At 40.6% G+C, this 27109-nt stretch overlaps 1 protein-coding gene across 2 annotated transcripts in view; it reads right to left on the bottom strand.

Annotated features, from left to right (window-relative positions):
• Positions 1–603: 603 nt before the first annotated feature.
• Positions 604–27109, bottom strand: part of ADGRF1 (adhesion G protein-coupled receptor F1) — a 43563-nt gene continuing 17057 nt past the window's right edge. For both annotated transcript variants that reach the window (XM_070418457.1, XM_070418458.1), the window contains exons 5-15: positions 26347–26520; positions 24096–24196; positions 23221–23279; positions 19935–20086; positions 18656–18819; positions 16835–17023; positions 11788–13161; positions 10491–10532; positions 9427–9486; positions 5813–5879; positions 604–1129 (exon numbers count right to left, since the gene is read on the bottom strand). In XM_070418457.1, coding sequence (XP_070274558.1) covers positions 1077–1129; positions 5813–5879; positions 9427–9486; positions 10491–10532; positions 11788–13161; positions 16835–17023; positions 18656–18819; positions 19935–20086; positions 23221–23279; positions 24096–24196; positions 26347–26520 — 2435 coding nt within the window. In that variant the 3' untranslated portion in view covers positions 604–1076. The remainder of the gene's footprint in view (positions 1130–5812; positions 5880–9426; positions 9487–10490; positions 10533–11787; positions 13162–16834; positions 17024–18655; positions 18820–19934; positions 20087–23220; positions 23280–24095; positions 24197–26346; positions 26521–27109) is intronic.

The raw sequence follows: 27109 nt of genomic DNA, 5'->3' as shown, positions 1-27109 counted from the left end.
GAGATATATATAGATATATATAGATATATATATAATGATTTTTGCCAATATCACCAAAAAAAAGGTATAATTTTGATTCATTCACACCAGATGGCTATTGTGTTGGCTGTTGTCATTTTTTAAATTTGACAGTCTAAGGAAAAAGAGGTCCATGCCCTAGACTAAAAAGTCTAGGTATCGCATATTTCAAAAATTCTTGTGGTACACCAGTTGAAAATTGCTGCATTAGAGTCATCTGGAGGGTTTGTTCGATTCCCGGTCAGGGCACACACCTCGGTTGAGGGTTCCATCCCCAGTCGTGGCACATGGGTTTTGTTTCTCTCTCTCAGTCCCTTCCTCTATCTAAAATCAATAAAAAACATATCCTCAGGTGAGAAATCAAAAAACAAACAAAAAAAACACAGGTGACTCTGAACCTCATTCCTGCGTTTCTGATTTAGGAGGTCTGGGGTGGGCCCAAGAATTGGCATTTCTAACAAGTTCCAGGTCAGGCTGATACTGCTGAGGGGGGAACATTAGAGAGTCATTACTTTAATTTAATAGAAAACAGGACATGAGCACTTTGTGTGCAAACTTTACTGTATAAAAAATTGTCAACGTCAATTCTAGGAGTGATTCCATAAATGCAACTTATTTATTTATTGCTTAATTCACAGAAAGGAGGGGGCTGTATAATATTCTCCATGATCAGGTGAAATAGAGGACAGGTGGGGCTGGCTTCCCCGCCCAGCTGACTTCAGGGAAACAAAACCACATTATCACCAGCGCCAGGCGAAGCTCGCAGGCCACAGAGCGTTGTCCTTGGCAGTGCCCGGCTCGTGTTGTCATGGAATCCACAGCTGCCTTGCCCGTGCCCTGTTGGGGGACACGGCTTAGATCTAACAACCAGGAAATCTTATCCACAAAAGCAGTGTGTCCCTTGGCAACACATCACACTGGGGTGCTCCTTGGCTCTGGTTTCAAGCATCAGGTCAGAATTCCAAAGGGGTGTTGCCTCCCATCTGGTTGGCATAAACGTCGCTGTTGGCAATGCTTTATCTGTGATTCCTACCCAGCAAGATAAGGCCTTGCCAAACCTACTTGGGCTGGTACTCTTTGGTGATAAATTTCTCTTCTCCCAGGGTGTTACCTATGAAGAGACACAGAATCGGAGAAAGTCAGGACTGGAAGGATCTCAGAGCTTATCTAACAAATACAGGTTTTACTGATGGGAAACGTGAAAGCATCTGAGGAATGATAGAGGCAAGGTGGAGGCCGGGCCTCCCAAGGACTCCACCCTGGAGAGAACCCTCCACACTAGCCCCACAGGAAGCCATTTGGACACACTGGGTTAGGATCAAGCCAGGTGAAATGCAGACCAGTTCCCGGAGAATTCGTGGTAGCAGTGACCTATGGGACTCTTCATAGGAAGACGAGGGCTGAGTAGCAAATTGCCATCAGCTCTGGTCCTTCCTGACCGCCTTGGAGGACCTACTGAATCCCTTCTCTAAATGCAGTTACTGGTCTATGTTGGTTGGTTCTGTTTTGCTCTCTCCATCCTAGAGACCCTGGATACAAAATGGAATCTCTAGAGTTTGGGTAACTCAGTCACTGAAGTGTGGCTCGTGTCTGACAAGACTATACAATTTACCAAACTATTTTCTCCCAAAGGAAGAGATGAATAAAAATAAAAAATAAAAAATCCCCAGAGTGCTCCCAATCTGTTTTGCACCACGTACTTGAATTAGCTGGTTTCCTAGCAGGTGAAAATTCCACACCAGCCATGGCTAATTCCTGCTTTGCTTAGAAACAGCCTTCACTGTTTACCAGTATCCTTGGGCATAAGCCCAGGAAACAGAGGTATTGTTTGCTGTTCCGAAGCAGAGCTATTATGCTCTAACTCCCTAATTTATTTTACTAGACAAATCACAGCAGGAACACTGTAAATTGTTCCTAGTTAGAGAAGTTGGATTAAAATGTGTTTCAAACCCCCAAATTCCAGAGTGGACCGCAGGTGTGTCTACTCTCCCAGCAATTTGTCCAGGATTTATTTCTCGGTCCGAGTTCGCCCCCTGAAGTTTGATAAAGGTAAGTACAGCACAGCCCTTCTGCCATCTTAACAAAAGGCAGTCTTTCCCATTAAGAATCGTTCAGAAGGAAATACGTTTGGGGCTTTTAGAGAAATCTGCATCAGTCTGAAAAACTTTCTAGGTGCCATCGAATGACTAGTTGTCGGCCCCTGTATTTGTTCTGGGAGCATGAGAAAAACTTGAAATTAATCTTTCTAAAATAGCAAGTTACAGATCTGGAAGAGCTTATCTGATAAAAGGCCAGGCAAAGTCTAAACATGATTCCATTCTTTTGTGAAACATCCAGCAGTGGGATTTCTTCCTCTAAGTGCCTATTAGACTCAGATATCAGAGATCTTCACGTTTCAAATTGAGATAGGCAAGTCAGGTGCTTTATCTTTCCTGACTCGGCAGTATTTAACCCAATTGAAATCCTTCTCAAAATGCTCTTCTTAGCTTCTGGGACGGCAGGTTCCCCTGGCTTCCTACCTACTTCACAGGCTGCTCCTTCTCATTCCCCTGTACTGGGTCCTCCTCCTCTCCCCCCCCCCCACCCTCATGATGATGGGGTGCCTAGCTCAGTGCTTGGACCCTCTTACTTCTCTCCCTGTATCCGCTGTATGAGATCTAGTCCCATGACTTTAAGCACTATCTCTTTTCTGGAAGCTCAACTGGGGAAGAACTCACTTACAGCTTATTTGGGTTGTTGATAGAATTCATTTCATTGCAATTGTGAGATTAAGAACCTTGGATTTTTGCTGACCTTTGGTTAGAGGCTACCTGAGACCCTCATGGTCACCTTCACTTTCCTGTCACATGGGATTCTCCAACATGGCCACTTATGTCCTTATGCTTGCAAGAAGAGTCTCTTACTCCAGCCTGCTTTTAACACAGTGAGTTAATCTATGCAAAGCACTCAGAATAGTTCCTGGCACATGGTGAGTACTCTATAAATGTTGGTTCTTCTTCTTTGACTTCTTACCATCATTGTCATCACCATCACACCACCACCACCATCACCACCACCACCATCATCATCACAATTATTGTTAAAAGAAATCAACTCTTGCCTTAAAAATTACAGTGAAAATCTCTAGGAAACTCTAGAAACAGGGAGGAATCAAAGGTTCTTGGTTCTTCTGGGGCTGGAACTCAGGTGAGCCAATAGGGATGGAAATATGGAAGAAAATGTCACTTCACACGGTGTCTATTCGCCTGCTGTTCTGTATTTCACATACAAGTGGCACTGGCTATATGTGTAAATAACTTCCAGAAAGTACCTCCAATGTATTATGAAAGAAATCCAGGATATTTTAAGGTATCTCCCTGAAGCTAACTAACAACCAAACTCTCCCACATTTTGCTGCTTACATAGAGAAAATTCTGGAAGTAATGAACCACATGTATAACCTCATAAAGCTTTCTTAGGATCACAAGTAATTTTCAAAGCTCTTATGGGACCGTAGAAAAGGACTAGGAAGCAAAAGTCCTAAAAATTCCCAACGACCTGTCATTGGCTTTACAGTCATTGGCCAGTCACGTCACCTGGCCAAGCTTCCATGCCCTACCTCTGTACTAGGTCTGCCTGCACACCTCACATCACTGGATTGGGGACCAGATGAAAGTGCCTTGCAAACTGAAAAACACTGCATTAAATATGAAATGGAAGTTCTCATTTTATTTCTGATTAACTTTCAAAGTTGAATAACTGAACCTAAAAAGCAAAAGTAAGCATAAGATCCAACTGGAAAATGTGGGAGTGAAATGACTATTTTTCTAAGAAAATTTATACCAATGACTTTTTGATAAGAATGTGAGCATGGCCCATCAATGTATCTAAGGCGATTTCATGACATTTTCTTACTCTGATTCAGAGGATTGGAAGTGCCATATGAAAAGTGCTATTTTATGAAAAAGGACAGGCAGCTTGTGGCAGTGAGGGACTGGTACAACTGACATAATTTCCGACAAAACCTACTCTTCTACATTTATGTAGCAATCCCTTTGACTCAAACCACATGAAAATCAATCTTTCCATTTCATTGAAGATAAAGAGGGCCATGACAAACCTAAAACCTCCTACTTTTAGTCCCAGACTTTTCAATCAGAAAATTCCATCTAATATTGAGCTAATTTCTTCCCTGACATTTAGCTAGAAATGTCAAGTTGCTCCAAAACTTTTTTTCTTGATTTTATGATTTCCAGCCTTATTCAGTTGATAAAAACTGAGTTAGCATGATGTCATTTGAAGACTCTCCAGTCTGAGAAAATGCATAAGTGCCTAAGAGAGGAAAAAGATGGTTAGAACTCTGGCTACTAAGTTGGAACGAAGCATGAAACCAAAATGAAAAGAAGCCGATGCAATTCCTTGCAACTCTGGACACTTTTAGGAAGATAGTAGGGAAAGATCTAGAATATAGCTGGCCAACACGAACAGCATTTCATTAATGCCACAGAAACTGGGGTTTGTCAGACATCTCTCATTTGACAAGAGAAGCACCATGCTTTTCAGATAGTGCTGGGAAATGAGAAAAGGCAGATTTGAGATCACAGAATGTCATTGCTGGGAGGAGCCTTAGCGATCTCTTCATTTTTTTGGTTTTGTTTTGTTTTTCATTAACTGATGAGGAACAAAATCCAAAAAGTAAAGAAGTTTGTCAGAAGCCCTCAGGCTGGTTGGTGGCAGTAATATTGGGACCCAAGGCTCCTGAATGAGCACATTAAACATTTTGGGAGAGAAGTAGCTTCTCAAATTCAGACACTTAAACTTCATCTGGTGACTGAATTCAAATAATTTTGATTGGAATCTCACTGAGTTGCCTGTTTCCCTACCTTAATAATGTACCAATGTAATTTTAACATGAAATGGGACTCTTAAGTATGACTTCAGCTTAATTTGTAATGTGGTGTCTTTCCCTCAGCCTCAATGCTACATGCTCCCTTCTCCTCCAGCAATACTGCAACTATCTGCAATGCTTAAATACCAGTCTTCTGGGAGCTCAATGTCATTCACAACAGCCAATATCTGAGCATAGAAACAAGGCATGTCATAGGCAGAGGGGACAGTGCTGTCTTCCCCAAAGCAGATAGTGGTTCCTCCTTTTCCAGGAACACTCTAGGGAAGGAGAGTATGTCCAACACTAGGGCATAAGCACCTGGCCCATGCCCACTGCTCAGCAGCTGGCACAGAAGGAGAGACTCTGGTAAGGACACAATTGATGTTAGTTTAACCACACTTCTTCGCCCCATGGCCTCAGTGATCAATGTCACAGATTTATACACTGTCTAATTGAGAAAATACTAGTATTTTGTAATGAAATTAAACATGATAGTCGCTGATCTCCAGGAGTGTCAAATCCCCAATACTGTATTATTGTGTCAACCCTGAGCACCATTCAGACAAACTCTGGACACACAGCTGGCTGATACTCTCACACTTCTCAAGTGAATTTTTAAGAAGTTGCCATTGAGCCCAGTTAGTGTGGCTCAGTAGGTGAGCATCAACCCATGAACCAGAGGGTCACGGTTCAATTCTTGATCAGAGCGCATGCCTGGGTTGTGGGCTGGATCCCCAGTGGGGGGTGTGGAGGAGGCAGCCAATCAATGATTCTTTCTCATTATTGATGTTTCTATCTCTCTCTTCCTTCCTCTCTGAAATCAATAAAAAAATATATATATTTAAAAAGTTGCCATTGAGTTTTCCTTATTTGATGTATTCAGAGTCTCTTCCTACCTTTTATATCCTTTGGTTTATTGTGACTCACCTTTGTGTTGCACTGGGTTGAAAGACTTTGCAAATTTGGGTTTGGCAGATAATTCTGATGAGTTTTGCTGCACAAAAGAAAAATGAGTCATTTGGGCATTAATAGTATCCTTTCAGTGACGGTGAACATTTCCTAACTTCTTGATGTCATTAACAATCCTTTATTCTATCTACATAGCACATTATTATCCTTTTAAGAAATTTGAATACTCACTTCTTTATTCTTTATTCTGCTTTAATCAATTTGAAATGCTTAAAACTTATTTCTAAGTGAATTTTTGTTCCTGTATATTCTTGGAACTTCTAAGAACAAACTAAAAAAAACCAGCTCTAAAGGATATATTATCCTTTTTTATGCCCGGCTTACATTTCTTGGTTCACATATTTATCACTAAAAAAACCTATCATGGGAAAACAATACTTCTAGTAAAAAACGGTCTCCAGTAAAGCTTTGTTTTATTCTGCCTCCTCTTAGTATTCAAATCTCTTTGTGAATAATGCTTTTGTCATTGATGCAGAGGCTAAAACAGAATTAAAATTTTTAAACTAAATTATCAAACTGAAATAAAATATTTAAAAGAAACAGCATGCACTTACTTGGAAAGGTAAAAGTGTTAAGACACATTATGTCCTTTACCCACTCATTAATTAATTTATTCATTAATTTAACATCTCATATTGAGTGCTGTTGTATGCCACATACTATTTTAGACACCATGGATATCAAAAGGAGTAAGCTCAATTTCTTGCTACAGTTCATGTCATGAGGAAGCTAAATCAACATAGGAGAAATAGGTTCTTATAGGTAGTAGATGGCCCAGTGATAGCCTCCTGATTTTCATTGAAATTTAAAAGTGTCTACCCCACATCAAGCTCTAAAAATATATATATATATATATATATATATATATATATATATATATATATTATAGAGAAAAGAATGAGAAAAGTCTGAAAGTTCCAAAGCAAATTTTCTAGAATTCAGGGTTCATAAACATACACTACTATAACCCTAAAGAAAAATTTTAAGGTTGTGATCATTGCCATTTAAACTACATCTTGCCCCATTTGGAGAGAAGAGTCTTAGGTTGCAACAAACTCAAGGACTCTACAGAGTCTGGGGAAAAGCAGCCTAGCCTCTTAGGCATGTACAGTTACATACGTTTCAGCTGTTGCTTGAAAGCAGGGCCTGAGTCATGGGAAATAGGAATAAATAAACCCCTTCTTTGTGGAGAGGATACCTGTAGAAGTCACTGGAGTCTGACTCTTGGTCAGAGTTGTAGACTGTGGCTAGGGACAATGGAAGGTCCAAGAAGAGACCCTGAGCCCTCAGCAGGGGGAGGATTTTGAAAGAAACATCATTGTGGGTCCCCACAGAGTTCTGGTATCTTGAGGGCTAGTATTTGCTGAGAACATCGTTGGTTTCTGCTTCCATTCCCTTCAGCCAACTATTCAAATGTTCACTGCTGTTTTCAGGATTCTCTACTCACCAACCCTTTGCCCATTGCTCAATGGATGGCCTTGTCTCCTACTTAAAAAAACAAACAAACCCAGGTCTGAATTGTCCCACATCATGTCCCCAATTTGTACATGTTGCCCTGTCTGCACCAGCCTGAAACTTCCTGTGTCCAGGGAAGAGCCTGATCCCTCCATCTGCTGTCCAACTGCTCAACCTGACTTCCCAGGAATCTTCTTCTGTCAATTGTCCTTCCTCTCTCATTGTTTTCTTTTTGCTGGCTCCTCCTGACAAATGGACTTGTTCACATCCTGGCAACTCAGCTCGCCCTGCTCCTCATGGTTCTGTGTCTGCCATCCTCACTCTCTTTCCTCTCCCACGAGAGAATCAGGACAGGAGAATTCATCCCCAGTGTAATCTCTTCTACTTCTCATCATTCCTCAACCAGTGTAATCAGGGTTGCTGCAGGTTCATTCCGACTCCCTCTTGAAATTACAAATACTCATCTCTTCTGCTCAATGTACTTTTGTTTTAAAGCGAATAAGTGACCTAACCAAAAAACAAAACCTCATTTTTATCACTTTGTTTGAAAATATACTTGGAGATAGGGTGCAATCCAGGAGACGAAGACCCCTCACTGACCACTGGGGCCTTCTGACAAGTGTCAACACTATGTTAGAAACAGGCAGAAAAGACACTGTCAGGCATCTCTGCTTTTGTTTTTGTTTTGTTTTTTGTTTTTGCTTATTTTAGGGTGTTTTTCTCTCTTTGCTTGCAGGGTGAAGAGTGTCCTGTCTCAGTTTATCAAGGTAAGGTTTTCCTTCAATGCAGTAGCATATGCTGTAGCTCCCGCCTTTTCTTAAGAGCAGTGACTTATTTATTAGTTTCACATGTGTGGCTCAAGGGATTTCAGTTCTTCAAGACATAAACTCAAAATCACAGAACGTTAGCCCTTCTACTTTGAGGAACTAGTCAAACACTTATTTTTAACAGTTGAGAAAGTAGAAACCAAAAGGTACTAAGTGAGTTTCCTAAGATTGTACCACCAGTTACAGAAATACAGGGCACACCACCCCAAGTCTAGTCTTCCTCTGTCACCATGTATTTGATCTCCTTGGGTGATGAACACACAATGCAATACAAAGATGATGTATTATAGAATTGTACACTTGAAACCTATATAATGTTAGTAACCAGTTATTTTAAATTTAAAAATAATAATAAAAGGAAATAAAAGTGTGTGTGGGGAGGAAATACAGGGGAGGTCTGCTGGCCTGTGGGCCCCTGATCCCTAATTTATAGCAATGCTCTCCATCTACTATGAAATGAACACTTAGGAAAAAATGTTTAATGTCAGAAGCTAATTCACTTTTTGTTATTTCAAAGGTTATTTTGTCCCTTGTAAAAATCTCTAAACATCCACATAGGTTTTCATGCACTTACGTCAGTAGACTTTTATCAAACACAGAAATCTCTTTAGAAACTTTTCTGAAAGCCCTCAGTATATTGCTGAAAGATGAACGTCAAAATTAACTTCAAAAGTACAAAACATGCGTGCAAGTACTTTTGTTTCTAAGTATACTCTCCTTATGTGAATGACACCTTTGTGGCGAAGCATGAAAGAGGAGTCCTCTGTTTCTATACAAATGTCAGCTTGTAGACGTAAAAACCAGAACTGCATGGGACAATGTCAGTTATACCAGCTTAAGAGAGGAAATTCAGAGGCTGAGTTTTATATATTAGAAGTTAGTCAAGACTTCACCCTTTAGTTTCCTAGAGAGGGAAAAATGGTTTATAGGAAAACCAAACAGGCAGAGAAAAGGGCCTTACCGACTCTCGCAGCTGGGAGACAAGTCAGACTAAAGCAAATGACATTGTTCAAAGGTATTTGTTCACAATAGCACCCACAGACCTGGATCCTTGAATGTCCTGAAGCTTTCCATGTCTTCTCATTCATTCATTCATTCATTCATTTCCTCTCTCACTCAACTCTATAAGTATTGACCATGTGCTGGGCACTGTGACATATAACCAGAATATAATGGTGACAGAAACTCAAGGGGTTTACACAAAAGTGGTCTTTCTGTGAGGCTGTAGAAAAAGGAAAATGGAAAAGTGGACCTTCGTGCCTTGAATGCATGGCACTGTGAGATAATTACCTTTGATGGTTGCTTCAAAGAGCTTAAAGGAGACAACGTGTTGAACAGCAGTTGTCGCAGCTGTAAGGGCAACAGAGAAGTACTAAGACGCACATCTACAAACATACATAGGCAAAGCAAGAACAAAACTGCAGATTGAAACTGTAGTTTAGAGTAGTATTTCCTGGAAGCTAACAGACTATAAGCATGGGTATCTGATGAAATGATTTATCTTCTTTTACTTCCTTTATTTATTTTATTTATCTGTAAACAAATCTAGAGTTAAACAAAGAACAACAGAAGCAAAAGCCACAATAATTCAAATTCTAGACATTCGTAACTGAAAATAATTGCTAAACTGAAGTTTACCTTTGAAGTTGAAGAGTTTGCTAACCATGTGCTTTGTACAAATGAGAGAATTATTTAGGCCAATCAAGAACAGCAAATTGCTTTTCTGTAATTAGCAGTTTTGTGCATGTGTTAATTATAAAATATTCTTTAGTTCTTATTTTTTAAAAAAGCCTACATCTATTAGCTTATTACCTTTACCTCTCTCAAAAGAATTGCTCAATGCTTGGGGAAAATAATAAAACGAGATTATTAAGTTTTTTTCTATTATTTTTTACTTACATTGGTCATCCTTTTTAGGTTATTTAATTTTAGAAGCTATTTACTATTTAAAACTCTGGATATATAGAAGTAGATATGTCTTTCAGTATATTCTAAGTAAATGGATAAATTAAAAGAACAAAAGGGAATTTCCCCATAAGGAGAGTACTTTTGCTCTTTAATGATTGACAAACCAAAATGTACTAGTAATTTACAAAAATTTAAAGTAAAAACACTTTTCTACTTCTTTCTATGATGTCGCATTGCAGATTGTGATTAGTTCTATATAACTTATAATCAGCAGTGAGTGTTCAGTTCCTTTGTCGCCTGACTGAGCCTGCCTTTTGTAAAATTACAGAATTTTATTACAAAAGTACCCATAATCTGGCTCTGTTATATGAGTAAGGGCCTCAGAACTGAAGAGGAAAGGTTAGCTGCCTCAGTTAGGGGATAAAGAGATAAATGAATACACATACCTTACTATCCAAGAGCATTCCAAAGCATAAGATGAAAAAACCCTAAAAAAAATAATAAATCACATTTTATTTTTTCCAGAAAAGAAAGCATATGTAATACTATCCTCTATTCTATCACCCAACATTGGAGTTGTCTGCCCGCTAGACTGAGGGCTCCTTGAAGGCAAGGATACCCTGTGACCTCCACAATGCCTAGCATGCCACAAAGTACTCAAAAATTTTTAGTCAAATGTATAAATAAATAAATTGAGGGAATAATGTTTTAAATGCATGCAGAGCTTCATTTTCCCCTTAGTGTCATCCTCAACCCCAAACAAATAAATTTCGTTTGCTTCTATATCTTAGCCTTTCTTTAGGACAGTCATTAAGTGAACATTTGCTAAGCCTCTCTGATGGCAGAGGCACTGTGGTCCAACCCTAAGGCCAGGTGGAGGGAGTTGACCTCTATCAGCACCCTTTCCATCAAGTCCTTGGGGTGGGGTACCCTTGGCAGAGGCTTTCTTGGACCTTGAGATCCTCCTCCCAGCCAGAGCACCCTCAGTGCAGACAGTGCATCACTAAGGTTCTGAGTCATTGTGCAGAGGTGACCCAGCAAACCATCATTGAACCAGATTGAAGGCTCTCTTCCAGATTCATCAAAACCTAGGAATTACTCTGTCCACCTACTCCCCAAACACTCTCTGACTGGGGCATGGAAAACCCATTCTTTGCAGCAGGGGTTGGCAAACTTTTTCTATAAAGAGCCAGGTAGTAAATATTTAGGTTTTAAAAGTCACACAGTCTCTATTACAACTGCTGAACCCTGCTGGCATAAGGAAAGCAGCCACAGATCATATGTAAACGAAGAGGTGTGGCTCTGTTCCAATAAAACTTTATTTACAAAAACAGCACTAGCTGCAGTTTGCCAGCTTCTGCTCTATCTCACTCGGGGGACTACCTTTGCACCGTTCAGAGTCAAGAGGGCTCTTTATTTATTTCCCTCTCCCTGTGTGCTTTCACACAGGTCGCCCGGGGTAAAGAGGACTGAGTCAGCAGCAAGAGAGATTAACATTAGCTCGTGAAGCCTAGCAGATTTAGAGCGCTGGAATGGGTTGCTGAAGAAGTTTAATATGCTGCTTCAGTATAAGAGTAACTGTTGGGGAAATGGAACTTTTTTTTTTTTATTCACTCTTGCCAGGAAGTTTTGGTTACAGTTCTGCTGGAGGCAGGGAGATAAGATAGCTTCAAGAGTTGTCTTGCCAACTTCAGTTCTCTACAACTATTCCAGTTACCTGATAGCATGATAGGTTATTCTCACCTGGAATGCATTGAGCAATGCAAAAATAACATGCCACGCCAGATTCTGGCTGTCCACCATTACTCCTATGCCAAAGCCCCAGGTGAGCCCCAGCAGAGGGGTCAGAATGAGGATGCTCTTCCCCATGCGGACGATAGTGGCCTTGTTGTCCTGACTCAGCCTCTCTCCAACTGCGGGCCTCCAGAGCTTCGTGAGAACTAAGAGCGCCACCACCAGGTTCACAGCCACAATGGTCAGCACAGGAACAGCGAGGGCCAAGAGGGGTTTGCTTCCACCGGACCAGTTCAGCCAACACACGTCTTTCCTTTCGTAGCCATTGCTAGGTTGTGTGACCGCAATGGTGATGACAGATATAATGAGAGGACACCCATAGCCCAGGCAGAACCCAACAGCCATCATCAAAGGCATGGCCAGGTGATGGAACACGAGGATGATCCGATAAGCCAGCAGGAGGCCGAGCAGGAGCATCCAAAAGAACAAGGAGAGGTAGAAAAAGTGTGTAAAGAACACGGCAGCTACGCAGACCCCGGAAGGGCTGACCGTGGCGTCCACCGTGGCAGCAACAATAAACCAAACATCAGCAATCAGGAGGCAGAGGGATATGTTGACCATGCAAATATGACGTGTGTGCGAGGTTTGGTTTTTCTTGACCTGCTTCCAATACAGAGCCTCGATGATCAGACATAAGATGAGACTTCCAATGGAGATGCCCAGCCCCACAAAGGTGATCCATTTCACAACCGGAATGATGGCAGGGGGGACAAAGGGTGACATCAGCATGGAGAACGAGGTCAGGTGAGTACACTGGCACGTCACTGTGTCTGGAGTTTCATTCACTAGGTGGCAGCCTGCCTCATTCCATTGCAAATGACTGAAATCCCAGAACACACAATGAGGCTGACTCAGGTTTGATTCTATCTTGGAGAAAATCAGGAAGACTTCATTTATGGAATAGTTTTGGATAACCGTGGATATCACGGGCCCATTGACCTGAGCATTTCCAATTTGGGTAATGGGTAGAATGTCCCCCAAGGTCAATGAGGCCATGCTGACAATAGTTCCTGGAAGGGTCCCCTGGAATTGGTCTGACCCAATTAACACACGGCCTCTGATGGGAATGGAGGTGTTTGGGGGGAACATTTCAGTCTGATAGTTGTAACCTGTCTTATGTTGATTTTCGGACACAGGAATCCCTTTCCAGTTAATGAATTCCCGAGAAAAATTCAGAGGCAGAGCTGTTGGAGGAACCAGAACGCTGATGCTTTCCAGTGTCTCTAGTAACTGGGAGCTGGCATGCTTTTCTTCCTGCAGTAATACTGTCCAATTGGTTACTGATGTTGAATTAAGGATGTGGTCAGCTATACTGATGACATCCTGAAATGCAAGGAAGCGAGTCAGTTTGTATTTTGAATAAACGGGCAAGGGGACTAACAGTGGAGAGTCATTAGTTCTAAAGGTAGGAAAATGGCCCTGAGAATTGGCTCAGTTGATGATCACATTAAAACTCATCAGTGAAATTCAGCTCATTTGTTCTACAAGTGGAAAGTTTGGGTTAAAAAACTTGGGTCAACAGGATCGTGTCAGTTGCAGGGTGATTGCCCCAGGGCGTTCGTGGGCATGCCAAGGTTTCGGCAGGGATGAGAACGAACGCTGCAATCGGGCTGCAGTGGTGTGCACTTCCTTCTCCGGAGGCGGCAAACGTGAGTGCATTACTCCTCAACTCAGAGTGTGACATGACTGTTAACTGCTTTCCCACGCTATGCTTGTTTTGCTAACATCAGAAGTTCTAAATTCATGTCATGGATGTTCAAGTTTTAATTCGTGTGTATTTATTATTTTTGTTTAATAGAAGAGAGAAATATGAAGTAAAATTCCTTGGAGGCAAGGAAGTATTGAATTGCTGTTGATTTTAATGGTCAGCCTTAGTTTGAGCGCTACCTCTTCCAAACCAGTGCTTAAACATGGCCACTTTGTCCCTCATTATCCTCTGTCTTTCTTAGAACTCTAGTTCCCAGTGTCTATCACTCTGGGCCACTATTTACCCTAACCGAGCCCTCTGTGGCTTCTGGCTAAGGATCCCATAACTGGTTTCTTCTGCTGCCTCCAGGATCCTCTGCCTTTATCTGCCTGCTCTATTTTTCTCTTTAATTAATTTTTATCCTTTTTATGTCATTTGGTTTTACTTGGTCTCTTGCAAACAACACGTGGTCAAACTTAAAAAAATCTTTTAAGTGTCTTTTCTTTGATTCAGGGGGTTTAATTTATTCATATTTAGTGTCATTTTGACACAATGGTCACCTTATATGAGGTTAAGTATAATTGTGTGATTATGTAACATTATACATTATATAATCCAATTCAGAAAAATACTGCATACTCTAACATAAAGTGCATACATCCAAGGATATTTATTTAATAAATATTTATTGAGTACCTGCTACATGTCACTTGCCATTCCTCACAGGGGTCCTCAAACTACGGCCCGCATGCAAATACAAATATTGTATTTGTTCCCATTTTGTTTTTTTACTTCAAAATAAGATATGTGCAGTGTGCGTAGGAATTTGTTCGTAGTTTTTTTTTAAACTATAGTCCGGCCTTCCAACGGTCTGAGCGACAGTGAACTGGCTGGCCCCTTGAGTGTGGCTCTTCCACAAAATACCTGCTTTTCCACAAAATACCGACTTCTGCGCATGGGCCACGAAGTTTCAGTCGCACTGTACGTGCCGTGGTATTTTGTGGAAGAGCCACACTGAAGGGGCCAAAGAGCTGCATGTGGCTCGCAAGCCATAGTTTGCCGACCACCATCTAGGCACTGACAGGATACCTAAAGTGTAAGCTGTGTCTATTCCACTGTGACCGGATTACAGGTCTTTTTTTTTTTTCCTTTTGCTTATTTGAATTTTTTTTAGTGACCAAGTCTTATTTCTGTAATTTTAAGTTAACTTATATATATATATATATATATATATATATATATATATATTGATTGCAGAGAGGAAGGGAGAGGGAGAGAGAGATAGAAACATCAATGATGAAAGAGAATCATTGATCAGCCGCCTCCTGCATGCCCCACACTGGGGATCGAGCCCACAACCCAGGCATGTGCCCTTGACCAGAATCGAACTTGGGACTCTTCAGTCCACAGGCTGATGCTCTGTCCACTGAGCCAAACCGGCTAGGGCTTAAGTTAATTTTTTAAAAATCCAAATCAAAACATGGATCTCCCAGTCAAAAAAAGAGGAAGTTCTTAAAGTAGAAATGACTAAAGCCAGAGTTCCTGCCCACAGGAAAAAACAACTGCAGACTGCACGCAGGTATTGAGAGTTGACACCTGTGCCAACACAGTCGAATCGGGTGCAGAGGCTCTTCCCTTCCTCTAAGCCGAGTGATGCCCAGACTACCTGCCTAGAGGATGCTCCTTGCTACTTTGAACTCACACGGTTAATCCCATGAGTTCCTTGCACGTGGCGAAGGAAGCAGTAAAAATCACACAGAGTGTTATGTGCCTCTTCGGTCTTTTCAACAGCACCCCTCCAACTCAGGCTTTTGTCATTCCTCGGTATGAAGTAGTTTTAAAGTGGGCCCTTCAAAACCCTCATGCATTGCTGGTGGAGTTGCACATGGGTGCAACCATTATGGAAAACAGTATGGAGTTTCCTCAAAAAGTTAACAATAGACCTACCATATGACCCAGCAACCCCACTTATGGATATATATCTGAAGAAATCCAAAACACTCATTTAAAAGATATATGCATCCCTATGATCACTGCAGCATTATTTACAATAGTCAAGATATGGAAGCAGCCTGTCCAGTGTTGTTTAGTGGTTCGAGTATTGGCACATGGACTGAAGGGTCACAGATTCTATCCCTGGCCTGGGTCTAGGCACCTGCAGGAGGCAACCAATCAATGTATCTCTCTCACATTGATGTTTCTCTCTCCCTCTCCTTCTCTCTCTCCCCCTCCTCCTTCCTCTCCATTCTCTCTAAAACTCAATGGAAAAATATACTTGAGTGAGGATTTTTAAAAATAAATAATTAATAAATAAAAAGATAGGGGAGCAACCTAAGTATTCATTGATAGATGGTTGGACACAGAAGATGTGGTACATATATAAAATTGAATATTAATTGACCATAAAAAGAATGAAATCTTACCATTTGCAACAACATGGAAGGGACTAGAGCAGTGATGGCGAACCTTTTGAGCTCGGCGTGTCAGCATTTTGAAAAACCCTAACTTAACTCTGGTGCTGTGTCACATATAGAAATTTTTTGATATTTGCTACCATAGTAAAACAAAGATTTATACTTTTGATATTTATTTTATATATTTAAATGCCATTTAACAAAGAAAAATCAACCAAAAAAATGAGTTCGCGTATCAACTCTGACACGCGTGTCATAGGTTCACCATCACTGGCCTAGAGGGTACTATGCTAAGTGAAATAAGTCAGATAGAGAAAGACAAATACCATATGATTTCACTTATGTGTGGAATCTAAAAAACAAAACAAATGAACAAACAAAATAGAAACAAACTCATAGATACAGAGAAGAAACTGATGACTGCCAGATGGGAGGGGGATAGGGGCTGGGTGAAAAAAGGTGAAAGGATTAAAAAGTGCAGTTGACAGTTACAAAATAGTCACAGGAATGTAAAGTACATTATAGGGAATATAGTTAGTAATCTATAATAATAAAAGGGTAATATGCTAATTAGACCGGATGTCTTCCAGATGTCATTCCAGACATCCTTCCTGATGAAGTCAGCCCGGGTCCAGGTGCTGGAGGGAAGCCCATGTCAGCAGCCAGGGGAAGGAAGGCCTACTCTTGCACAAATTTTCGTGCATTGGGCCTCTAGTATTATAATAACTATGTACGGTGTTGGGGGTTACTTTGTAAGTTATATAAATGTCAAACCACTATGCTGTACACCTGAGAATAATATAACATTGAGTATCAACTGTAATTGAATAATTAAAACAAAATTTTAAATAATAATAATAAATAAAGTAGCCCTTCAGGCACAGGCAGAACATACCTCCATTGTTGAATTGGACATCCTGAAATGGCTCGCCAGTGACAGAGATGAGATGTTGCCCAGAATGGACACCACTGAAGCCAGATTCCCAGCTGTGGTTGATGGGTTTTGCTGAATGAGGACTGAAAGATTTCGCACCAAGGATGACATGGCTGCCTCAGTGGCATTGCTTGCAATCACACTGAAATTCTAGAAATAAAAATGGTTAAGTTCTAGAAAAAACAAAACACATATGCTTGTGTTTCTTCAAATTTAAATCAGAATTCTGGGCTACATCACTAATGTGTATGGTGCATTATAATGTAGGATATTATATAACAATGATAACACGATGGCTTTCACTCAGTGCTTTCTGTATTTCAGAGTTGTTACTCTGTGCTAAATGCTTTACCAGGGATTCACTGATTTAATTCTTATACCACCTTTTGAGCTAGGTACCATTTAGAACATAGAAACTTGAAGAGATTTATTAAAACGCATTTTCAGATGAATTATTATCCTAATTATACAGACACTGATGTTCAGTGAGATTCAGTGACTTTCCAAACTGTACCCAGCTAGGAAGCAGCACTAAATTCTATTAGAATCACTGTAGTATACTGAGACATCCTTGTCGGATGGGAAGACAGAGGGACATACAGGGAGATTTGACCACACTTTGCCACTGCATTCGGAATTTTCCTTCTTCCTTAAAACTTCCAGATGCTTCCACTACTCTGGGCTAGCCTGGAAGGCAGCCAAGAAGGGATATTCCCTTTCAGTCAAAACAAGTCAATCAAGGAATTCAGATCCTATATGGTTTCCTTTTAGCTCTTTTTGGCTGACAGTGCTGTTCTCTGCCCAAAGTACCTGGGATCTGCCTGCTCTCACCCTCACCATGGCCCATGTCCATATCTGAGGCAAAGAAGGCAAGAGCAAGGATAGACCCTAGAGGCCAATCTCCCTTCCCAGTTTACAGATGAGGAAACTGAGGTCCAAGGAGGGAGAAGTGAACATTCCACAGTCCTTTAAGATATACGTTTCTGAGTTTCCCTACTGCAGTAGCAGAATCTCATGCCAGGACAGAAGTTCTGCTCAATATGGAGATCTATCTGCAGAACAGTGTCTGTGAACTAGTCTTGGAGTCCCTCTTTCCTGTGACTTGACTTCTAATTCCTCACCATTTGCTTCTATATATCTGCCTTGTCTTAAGTACTTATACTTTCCAAAGACAGCATCGTGTGAAGGTCACAGTCCTGGACTGGGAGCCAAAGGACCATGTTTCTAATTTAACACTATTGCTACCAGAGGGACCAATTGTTAGTCCCTTAGTCTTTCATTTCTTAATCTATAAAAGGAGTTTGATAAACCGGATGACCCTTAGAATCTATTGTAGTTCTGTTGCTCTATATGGCTCGCCTTTGGCTAATCCCAACCCCTACCCTGGCTTCTGACATTCTCACTTGTACTAAGCCTATAACTTTGGACTCACACCTTCACTTGGGTCTTTGATTCCCAGGCTTTCTGGATTTCTGATTCCAGCTTAGTTGCTGTTCTGCCATCTATTGAAGACTCCTTCAGCATTTATTCACTCTATTGCAGCACCCCTCCACATGAAAACCATCAATTCTGACACTTTCTGACCTTCTCAGCTGCCACCTAGACTCTGCTACTCATGCCCAAATGCCTTGGGTTTACCAGGGTCTGATGTCACCCTCATGTTCTGCATATTGACAAATGAGACAATTTGATATATTTTACCCTCCACCCGGCCATGCTCAGTGGTAGGTGCCCACTGTGAAACTCAAAACCAGGGCAAGTCTGCAAGGTGGAAATTTTTACCTTCTTCAGTTCTTCCAGCTGAGAAAGCACACATGTCTCCCTGATGACCTGCCACCCAGAGGGCTGGCACTTGGCTGTGATGTTCCCGGTGTAGCCACTGCTACAAGGAATAGTATATTCATCATTCTTAAACCCAAATCCAAAGGCAATGCTATTACACTGAACTGGAAGAGAATGGAAACAGAGAGAGAAAATGTCTCTGAATATCCTGGCACTCTCTATGCAACATAGAGCTGTGCATTAGAAACCATATTCTTAGAGACAATATTTAGGAGAAGCTTGTCTTTGGTGCCCAGTTTCAGCCCTATCAGCACCTTTTTCTCCTTCTCCATGCCCTACCCTCCCTGACTCTGGCCTTTCTCCCTCCAGGTGTCTGATCTTTGCCAACGATCTTACTTTTAGTGGGCTATCAACTAATACGTGTTAGGTGAAAATAAGACAGGGTATGACCACTCCCAGGAAATATTTTTACTCTTTAAGGGAGTGCTAGGAAACCAGAAAAATCTTCAAAATGCTATGGAACAAAGCAGGGCAGTTGCCATTTTGGGGGGACATATCCTACTTTGTACCCTGCAAAAGCTTCTCACATTGTGACCAGACACTAGTTACTCTTGCAGCTGACCCTTAATAATACAGTCTTCCCATGATTGGGACTAGGAAAAGGAGACCTTGAATGGACGACAGACAAGAGCTGTGTTTTGGGTTTGTTTTCCCCATTGCTGTGTCCTAAGTGCCTAGACACTTTAAACACTTAGTAGATATTTATTGAAAGAGTGTTGTTGAAAGTGGCACACATTTTTATAGCAGAGGTTTAAGATTGGGTGTAAAGAAGTAAGTGTGGAAAAAAATACCTGAAGGAAAGTAGTGTGTGTGTGTCTCTGTTTGTGTATTTGTGTGTGTGTGTGTCTGTGTGAGTGTTAAAGACCTAGATATATGTATTCTTTCCTTGGCTCCTTGAATTATTACTCAGGAATATTGCCAACCACAGAAATATTTCAACATGACTACCAGTAAACTATTGCTGAATCATTCCATCAGAGCCTGCGGTGAAATCAGTCTTCCACAACATTTACTACAGTGGAGATCAGATCGCCGATTAGCAAGGATCTGAACTAGTCAGGCTGAAGTTGAGTTTCATCATAAACAGTTGCCTGTTTCTACTGAAAGTCAGTCTTAGAATAATTCTGTATCGGAAACCTCTCCAATCTGCCGCCTAAAGACATGAATGAGCAACTAATTAAAGGACTCACCTAGGCAGAGGGTGGGAATTTAGTGTTACCTTTTCCAAATACTCTGAAGGAGTCATCTTCCAGTGGAAACAGCTTCTGAAGACCTTCCTCGGCCTTCTCAGCCACCTGTTCCATGGCTGACAGCAGCTCAGATGGACTGCTGGAGCCAACAACTTCATACCCAGCAATGATGCTGCCACCTCTTTCATGATTTTGTGGAAAGAAAAGTGAGGTTAATTTATTCAGTCATTCAGGGCATAGCATTGGGTCCATGGGAATAAATCAAACAGATTTGGTCCCTGTTTTCATGGAGCTTACTTTCTGGCAAAGAAGGCAAGACAAATAACCTCTCTATATAAGCATTTATTTAATTTATGTAATATATGTTATTTTTTGTTAAGTGTTATGTGAGATAGGTACAGTGATAAGAATAGCAGATAGATATGGGGCCCACTTCAATAAGGCTGGTCAGGAAAGCTTTCTTTGTGTGGAGGGTCTTTGCAGCTAAGGCTTGAATAATGAGAAGACCACTGGTGTGGCATGCCAGCACATGCAAAGGGCCTGAGGCAGGAACCTGTCTATGAGTGTGACAAATTTAAAGACTAGGTTTCAGTTCAACAATTGGGAGTGCTTCTCAATGCCTAAAAGGTTTCAATATGGGTTTTAAGAACCCCAGGTGAGAGTAAGTTAAGAGCTGAATAAAATCAATTTAAGTTAGAAGACAAAATAAAAAGAAGAAAGGAAGGAAGAAACACTAGCATAGCTAATGTTCAATGTGTGAGAGAGAGATGAGTAGGAGATGATGTTGGAGAAGTAGCCAGGAACCAGATCGCCGAGGTCCTTCGAGTTTGAATGTTATTTTTTATTAGAAGGTTTTATTCTTTATTAAAAGTCAGTGATATGATTAGATATATTTTTAAGATAATCACTCTGGCTGCTGTAGAAAGTAGACAAAAGGGAGGGAAGCAGAAAGGCTGATTAGGAAAGAGGAGATGATAGCAAGAACTAGTTGGGCAGCAGCATGTGAGAGAAGTGGTCAGATGCATGTTATATTTGAAGACTGAGCCACAGGAATTGCTAATGGAGCAGATTTCAAGTACGGGAGAAAGAAACCAGTCAAGCACGATTTGCAAGGAATGGACCAATTATAGTATATGCATACAATGGAGGATTATTGGGCAATAAAAAGAAAGGAAGCACTGATACTCAAAAAAACAAGGATAAATCTCAAAGACATTATGCTGAGCAAAAGAAGCCAGACACACAAATGTTACACACTGAGTGATTCTATTTATGTGCAGTTCTAGAATAGGCAAAACTAGCCTATGCTGAAATAAGATCAGTGGTTATTTCTGGTGGGGGGTGAGGTGGGTATGGAGATTAGCTGGAAGGAGGCACAAGGGAACTTTGAGGGTGATGGAAATGTTTTGTGTTGATAGGTGGTAGCTTGTACAAGCATTTGTCACTTTCTTTTCTTTTCTGTTTTAGTGACAAATCATTTTATTTTATTTTATTACCAGTTATCGCCGCCCCCCCTCCCCCCATACCCTCTTCCACGCCACCATTTGTCAGAGTTTATTAAGCTGTATATTTAAGGTCAGAGCATATCACTGAATGTAAGTTATACTCAATAAAAAGTTAAAGGATGACTCCAGGGGTTGGGTCTGTCCAGCTGGGAAAATGGCATCGCTGTAATTGAGATGGGAGAAGTAGGTTTGAGGTCATGAGGAACAGAGTGGGAGGACCCTTGTTTTCAACATATTCCATTTGACATGCCTCCTAGAAAATCAGTGGAGATGTAATAGGCAATTGGATATTTAGGTCAGATGTTTAGGAGAGAGGCCAAAGCTCAAGTAAGACATTTAGAAACCATCAGCTTACAGACTGTGTTTAAGATTATGAAGACAAGTGAGAGTGCATGTACTAATTAAGTTAATTCTGCAATAATTTCATGAGGTAAACACTGTATTATTCTCATTTTGTAAATAAGGGAGCTGAGTCCCAAGGAGAATTTGAGTCAGGTAATTATTAATTTTTTAATTGATGTATTAAAATCTCTGACATGCTAAAGCTCAAATACATTGAATTACCACTCACAATGTATAAATAAATCCAAATACCCTTTTATGTAGTGATGGGCATAATATCCTTGCATTGGTATGGCCCTTTTAATTCTTTACAAAGTATTTTTTTTTTGCCTAGTATTTCATTTGATTTAATTAGCTTAAATCAGTTTCCACAAATATTAACAATCCTGTTCAGCAAATAATTAAATGAAGACAGTGAGAAACTAACTCATACAGTAAAGAGAAAAACATACATCATTGTATTTTATAGACTTATGCCTACCTAAACTGTGATTTTGTCTACAAATTATTGGAGACAGCTTATAAGATATATATGATGGAATATGTGTTAGAAATATAAATGGAAAACCAGGACAACAGAAAAGAAAAATATGAATATTGAATATAAAAATTGTTATGATCATGTTTCAGTTTTGTTTAATGAGTTTAATGACAGAAAAGTCCAACAGGGAAATGATTAATTATATAAACATAGATTTAAGAAAAGAAGTAGTGTTTTTCCCTAGCATTGGATTATAAAGACATTATAAAGTCATGAGTAACTAAAGAATAGTGCCCAGGGCAATATATTTATAGCAAATGGAAATTTCCTCTAGCTGTTGTTCAAGTTACCTGTGAAAAAGTCTTATAAGAAGTCAAGTTTTCTGACCTCTAAGCCACTTTCTCTAGTAAGTAGACTACAAATAGCTGGTAATCAATGCACACATGGCTAACTAACCAAATAACTTTGGAATTAAAATATAAACAAAAGAATGATTTACTAAATATCTCTTTATTTGCTGTAGACAATGACTATGGGGTTTTGAGCTATGGCAAATACATGATATCTACACAAAAACATACGATTTTACCCAAGGCCTCCCTTCTGGCTTCCAATGATACACCAAACCCCGCTGTGGTTATAGAAGAAAATCCATCCCTCTACAACCCTCATCCCTACCCCTTTTTCTTCCCATACATACACAACAAGATCTCCTGCTTCCTTCTAAATTCTAAATTGGGGTTTCCAATTCTATTCTCTGCTCCATAGCTTTGAAAATGCCATTTAATATTTACGTTCCTAAGCTCACTTACATAAGAATATAGATTTTTCCCTTCAGACTTTTATCCAGTTTGGGTAAGAATCAGACTATAAAGAGCAGGTCTGACCTATATCCTGTCAAAGACAGTTGGCAAACAGCACTAGGCATTCTTCGGGACTGATACACAAATCTAGGGATGGCCTTGATTTGGGCCTTGTGGTACTTACCGAAATTGAGTGACACGAACTGACTCAAAACCTTGAATTCTTTTGTATGCTTCTTTAAGCTTACAAAAAAACACACAAACAAAGGTAGACATGTTGATTTTTGTCTTCACTCAAGGAAAACATTTGAGCAAAACATGGATGCAGACATTAAATAAACTAACAAACACTGAGCAAAGGAAAAACATACAGCAGGAGGTAGTTGCATGTTACAAAAATACGGTTAAAATGACAATTGAGAATATATGCACATAATTTATTTTTGAGATTGCTAATAAATAATGAAGAATCAACTGCTTAGACTCAAGGGTGAATTGGATGCCAGATAATATTATAAATTCAACCAAAGTTTATTTTATCCTTCCCCCAAATGAGCCATTTTTATAGATGCTTAAACTGAACCAAGGATTTGTGCATGTCTTCAGTGAAACCCACACCGTACTCCATCCTAGCAGAGGCACACTGATCTAGTTTTATGCTACTTCATTATAAAGTCCAGAACTTTTGCTCAGTAACTCTGTCTAGCTTCTAACAAGAAAGGCTTCTTTATGGAATAAATCCCAGATGCTGACAATTGAGCTTAGATAATGAAAAATTTCTTTTGACAGATAAAAAAAACAGAAAATAACCAAGAAGCTTTGGCATAATATTACCCAAGTAAAAGAACAAAACTGAACACAAAAGTATTCAATTGCTAAACTCTCCTAGAAAGAAAATGTTCAAAGTACGTCAGCTGTGGGCAGAGTGATTAACTACTATGTAATAATTTATTGAAAAAGAATGATTAAGAATAGGTATTAAATAAACATGTTGAATTGAAAACATCTGAACTTATGTTTAGCCAACAATTTCTTACGCCATAAGTAGAACGTACTTACTTGAATTTTGATTTCAGTGGTATATTTGGAGTAGATAGCAGAAGATGAATTCAGAAGGTCTTTTGTAAATCTTTCATTAATTTTGAAAGTGCCCCAAACTTCTATGAGAAACAGAAAAATATATAGATATAAGAATTATTCACTTGATTTTATTATAGCATAGAATTACAGAAGTACAACTTGGAGCCCATTTTTTTTTTAACATTAATCTTTCAATGTATTTTTATAATGAATGTTCACCTAGAGTGATATAGGAAGCATACAACCAGAATTTTCAGCCGTGGATTTGGAACATTATGGGGAAAGTACTGATAATCCAGGCAACCTTATAAGTAAGAAAACATGTGACCACTCATATGTGATTTAAAAAGGCAGTCAGCCCAGCCGGAGTAGGTCAGTTGGTTGAATGTCCTCCTGTGCACCGAAAGGTTGCCGGTTCAATTCTTGATCAGGGCACATATCTGGGTTTCAGGTTTGATTTCCAGTCCGAGAGCGCACGGGAGGCAACTAACCAGTGTTTCCCTCTCACATTTTCTCTCTCTCTGTCTCTGTCTCTCTCTCTCTCTCTTTCTCCTCCCCTTCCTCCCCTCTCCTACCATGTCCTTGGGTGATGATTAAAATAATAATAATAGCCCAGCTGGCGTGGCTCAGTGGTTGAGTGTCAAACTATGAACCAGGAAATCATGGTTTGATTCCCAGTCAGGGCACATTCCTGGGTTGTGGGCTCTATCCCCGGGGGGGGGGGGGCGGGGTGGGGGGGTGGGGGGGGGTAGGTATACAGGAGGCAGCTGATCAATGATTCTCTCTCATCATTGATGTTTCTATCTCTCTCTCTCCCTCTCCCTTCCTCTCTGAAATCAATAAAAATATATTTTAAGAAAATAATAATGATAAATAAATAGGCAGTCACTTCACACTGAAATATATCCCCATCTAACTTAAAAATTGCCCTATTAAAAAAAATTTTTTTTTAAATCACCACTTGCTAACTCCAACACACCCCTTGCTTGCCTATCTTTTTCTTACCTTGCTTTTCTGCCCTGGGACAGCTTGTTTCCCATCTCCGTCTGGACATACCTCGTTTATCCTTCATTCAGGGCCTAGTCAAAGCATCTCCTCTCCAAGGCCTTCCCTGCTCCCCAGGTACAGTCTTTCCCTCCTACAGGACTTTATCCATAGCTCCCTACACCTCTTGCACCTGCACATATATTTGTGAACATGTCTCATGTATGTGTGCCCTTGTTCTACTCTGGGGAGCTCTTTATGAATGTGATTCCTGTCTGATGATGGATCAGATGTGGACCAAAACGTAGGCTTTCCTCAACATTGCTGAAGAAATGACATTGTCTTTCTTGCATCGACATCCTGACCTCCCCATGTAGCCTGCGAGTTCATCAATCGCAAGATAAATGCTTCAGTGACCTGCCAGAATTTGCCCCCAATCTGGGCATAAAGATGGTGCTTAATAAATGCATGTCGCCTTAACCTGAATTGCTGCAGTCCTGGGAAAGCAAGCAGGGATACCCAGGAAACTGGGCTATTTCATGTCCTCTCTCACTCTTTGCTCAGCTCTACCAAAAGCCAGAGCTTCGGGAGAACTGAACTAGACTTTGGGAAAACTTCTGAAAGTCTTTCAAGCCTTGGAGCCCACATCATTTAGCACACCTCGTCATCCACTGAACATACACCTAAGCCAACAGGAGCTCCCTCAGCTTCCCATGGTTTCCAAAGCTAGACTTTTAAATTTTGTTTTGTTTTGGCATTGCATTCAGTACACATATTCATTGGCAATTTTGAGCATTACTTTCAGGATAATCACTATGCATTCCTCCTTGCTCTCATACCTCTAGACTTCTCTGTTCTGAACATTGATGTTGGCAAAAGAGCTGAAAAGAAGGCAGGGAGAAAAATTGTATTTACTCAAGCAGTTCCCCAACTTGGGATTTAAGTGAATCTTGTTAAATCTCCAAAGAAGCATATATTTGCTGAGCTGAGCTGGAGCAAGGTTGAAGCGGTGCCCAAACATCAACTTGCATTCCTGAATTTTCTGCACCGATGCAGCTCTCCCTGTGTCCAGCCAAACCTAGCGGGGATGTCATCAGTGTCTTTCAATCTCCCTGCAAACACTAGCTCTGCTCGGGGAGACAGAGAAACACATGGGCAAAGAGCTAGATAGAGTTCTCTCCCTGTCATTGCTGGGGTGGGAGAGATGCCGGCCCAGAGCTCCCTCCTGGTATCTTTATGTGCTTACTTGTTCTCTCACAGAAATTGACACTCCTGGTAAGGTTCTTGAGATGACAGTCACAAGTCTGGAGTGGTCCAGCCGTGTGAAGGTAGCATTTCTGGGGATCAAGGCATGCAGGAGGAAACCAGGTATAGCCATCTTCACAGGCACAGCGGAGGACCCCATTCTGGTGGCCACAGTCTGCACACACAAAAACAGAGCTTGGTTTCACAGGGCCTGGTTAATGAATCGACTACTGACTGCTGAATTCTGATGCTCGGCTCTGACTTAGAATCTGAAGCAAGTATTTCTCATCAAAGGGCAGAAACATGGAGCCCTGGTGCTGCTGCTACTGCTGGACAGGGCAGCACACTTTGAGAACTCTTGCTTTCGACAAAGCATTTAACTTCTCTGAGACCCACCGTTGTGGTCATTAGTGCTGTTTGCCAGATATTGCATGCTGTCTTCCATGATTGCATAACCTGGCCCCTGAGGTTGGGTGGAGGCATGGCACCAGCTTTGACCAATAAGTTGTGAACAGAATTAATGTGTGTCAATTCCTGAGTTAGAAAATTCAACGGCCAATGTTAAACCCTCTAATGCTCCTTTTTTCTTTTTTCTTTTTCTTTTTCTCAGAATGGGTGTATTTGAGATAGTGTCTGATTCATCAGCCCAGGTCCCCAAGTGACCATCGCAATCTCAGCCCCTTTGCAACCTGCAATGGACATGTAGTATGGAGAAGCAATGGCACTTATTCTTGTAAACCACAGATGCTGCTGGGATGATCGTT

Source organism: Myotis yumanensis, unplaced genomic scaffold, assembly GCF_028538775.1.
Source record: "Myotis yumanensis isolate MYYU_CA2020_CCGP unplaced genomic scaffold, mMyoYum1.0.hap1 SCAF_6, whole genome shotgun sequence".
Lineage (NCBI taxonomy): Eukaryota > Metazoa > Chordata > Mammalia > Chiroptera > Vespertilionidae > Myotis > Myotis yumanensis.
Note: the sequence above shows the minus strand (reverse complement) of the source record. Positions and strands in the feature narration are given on the sequence as shown.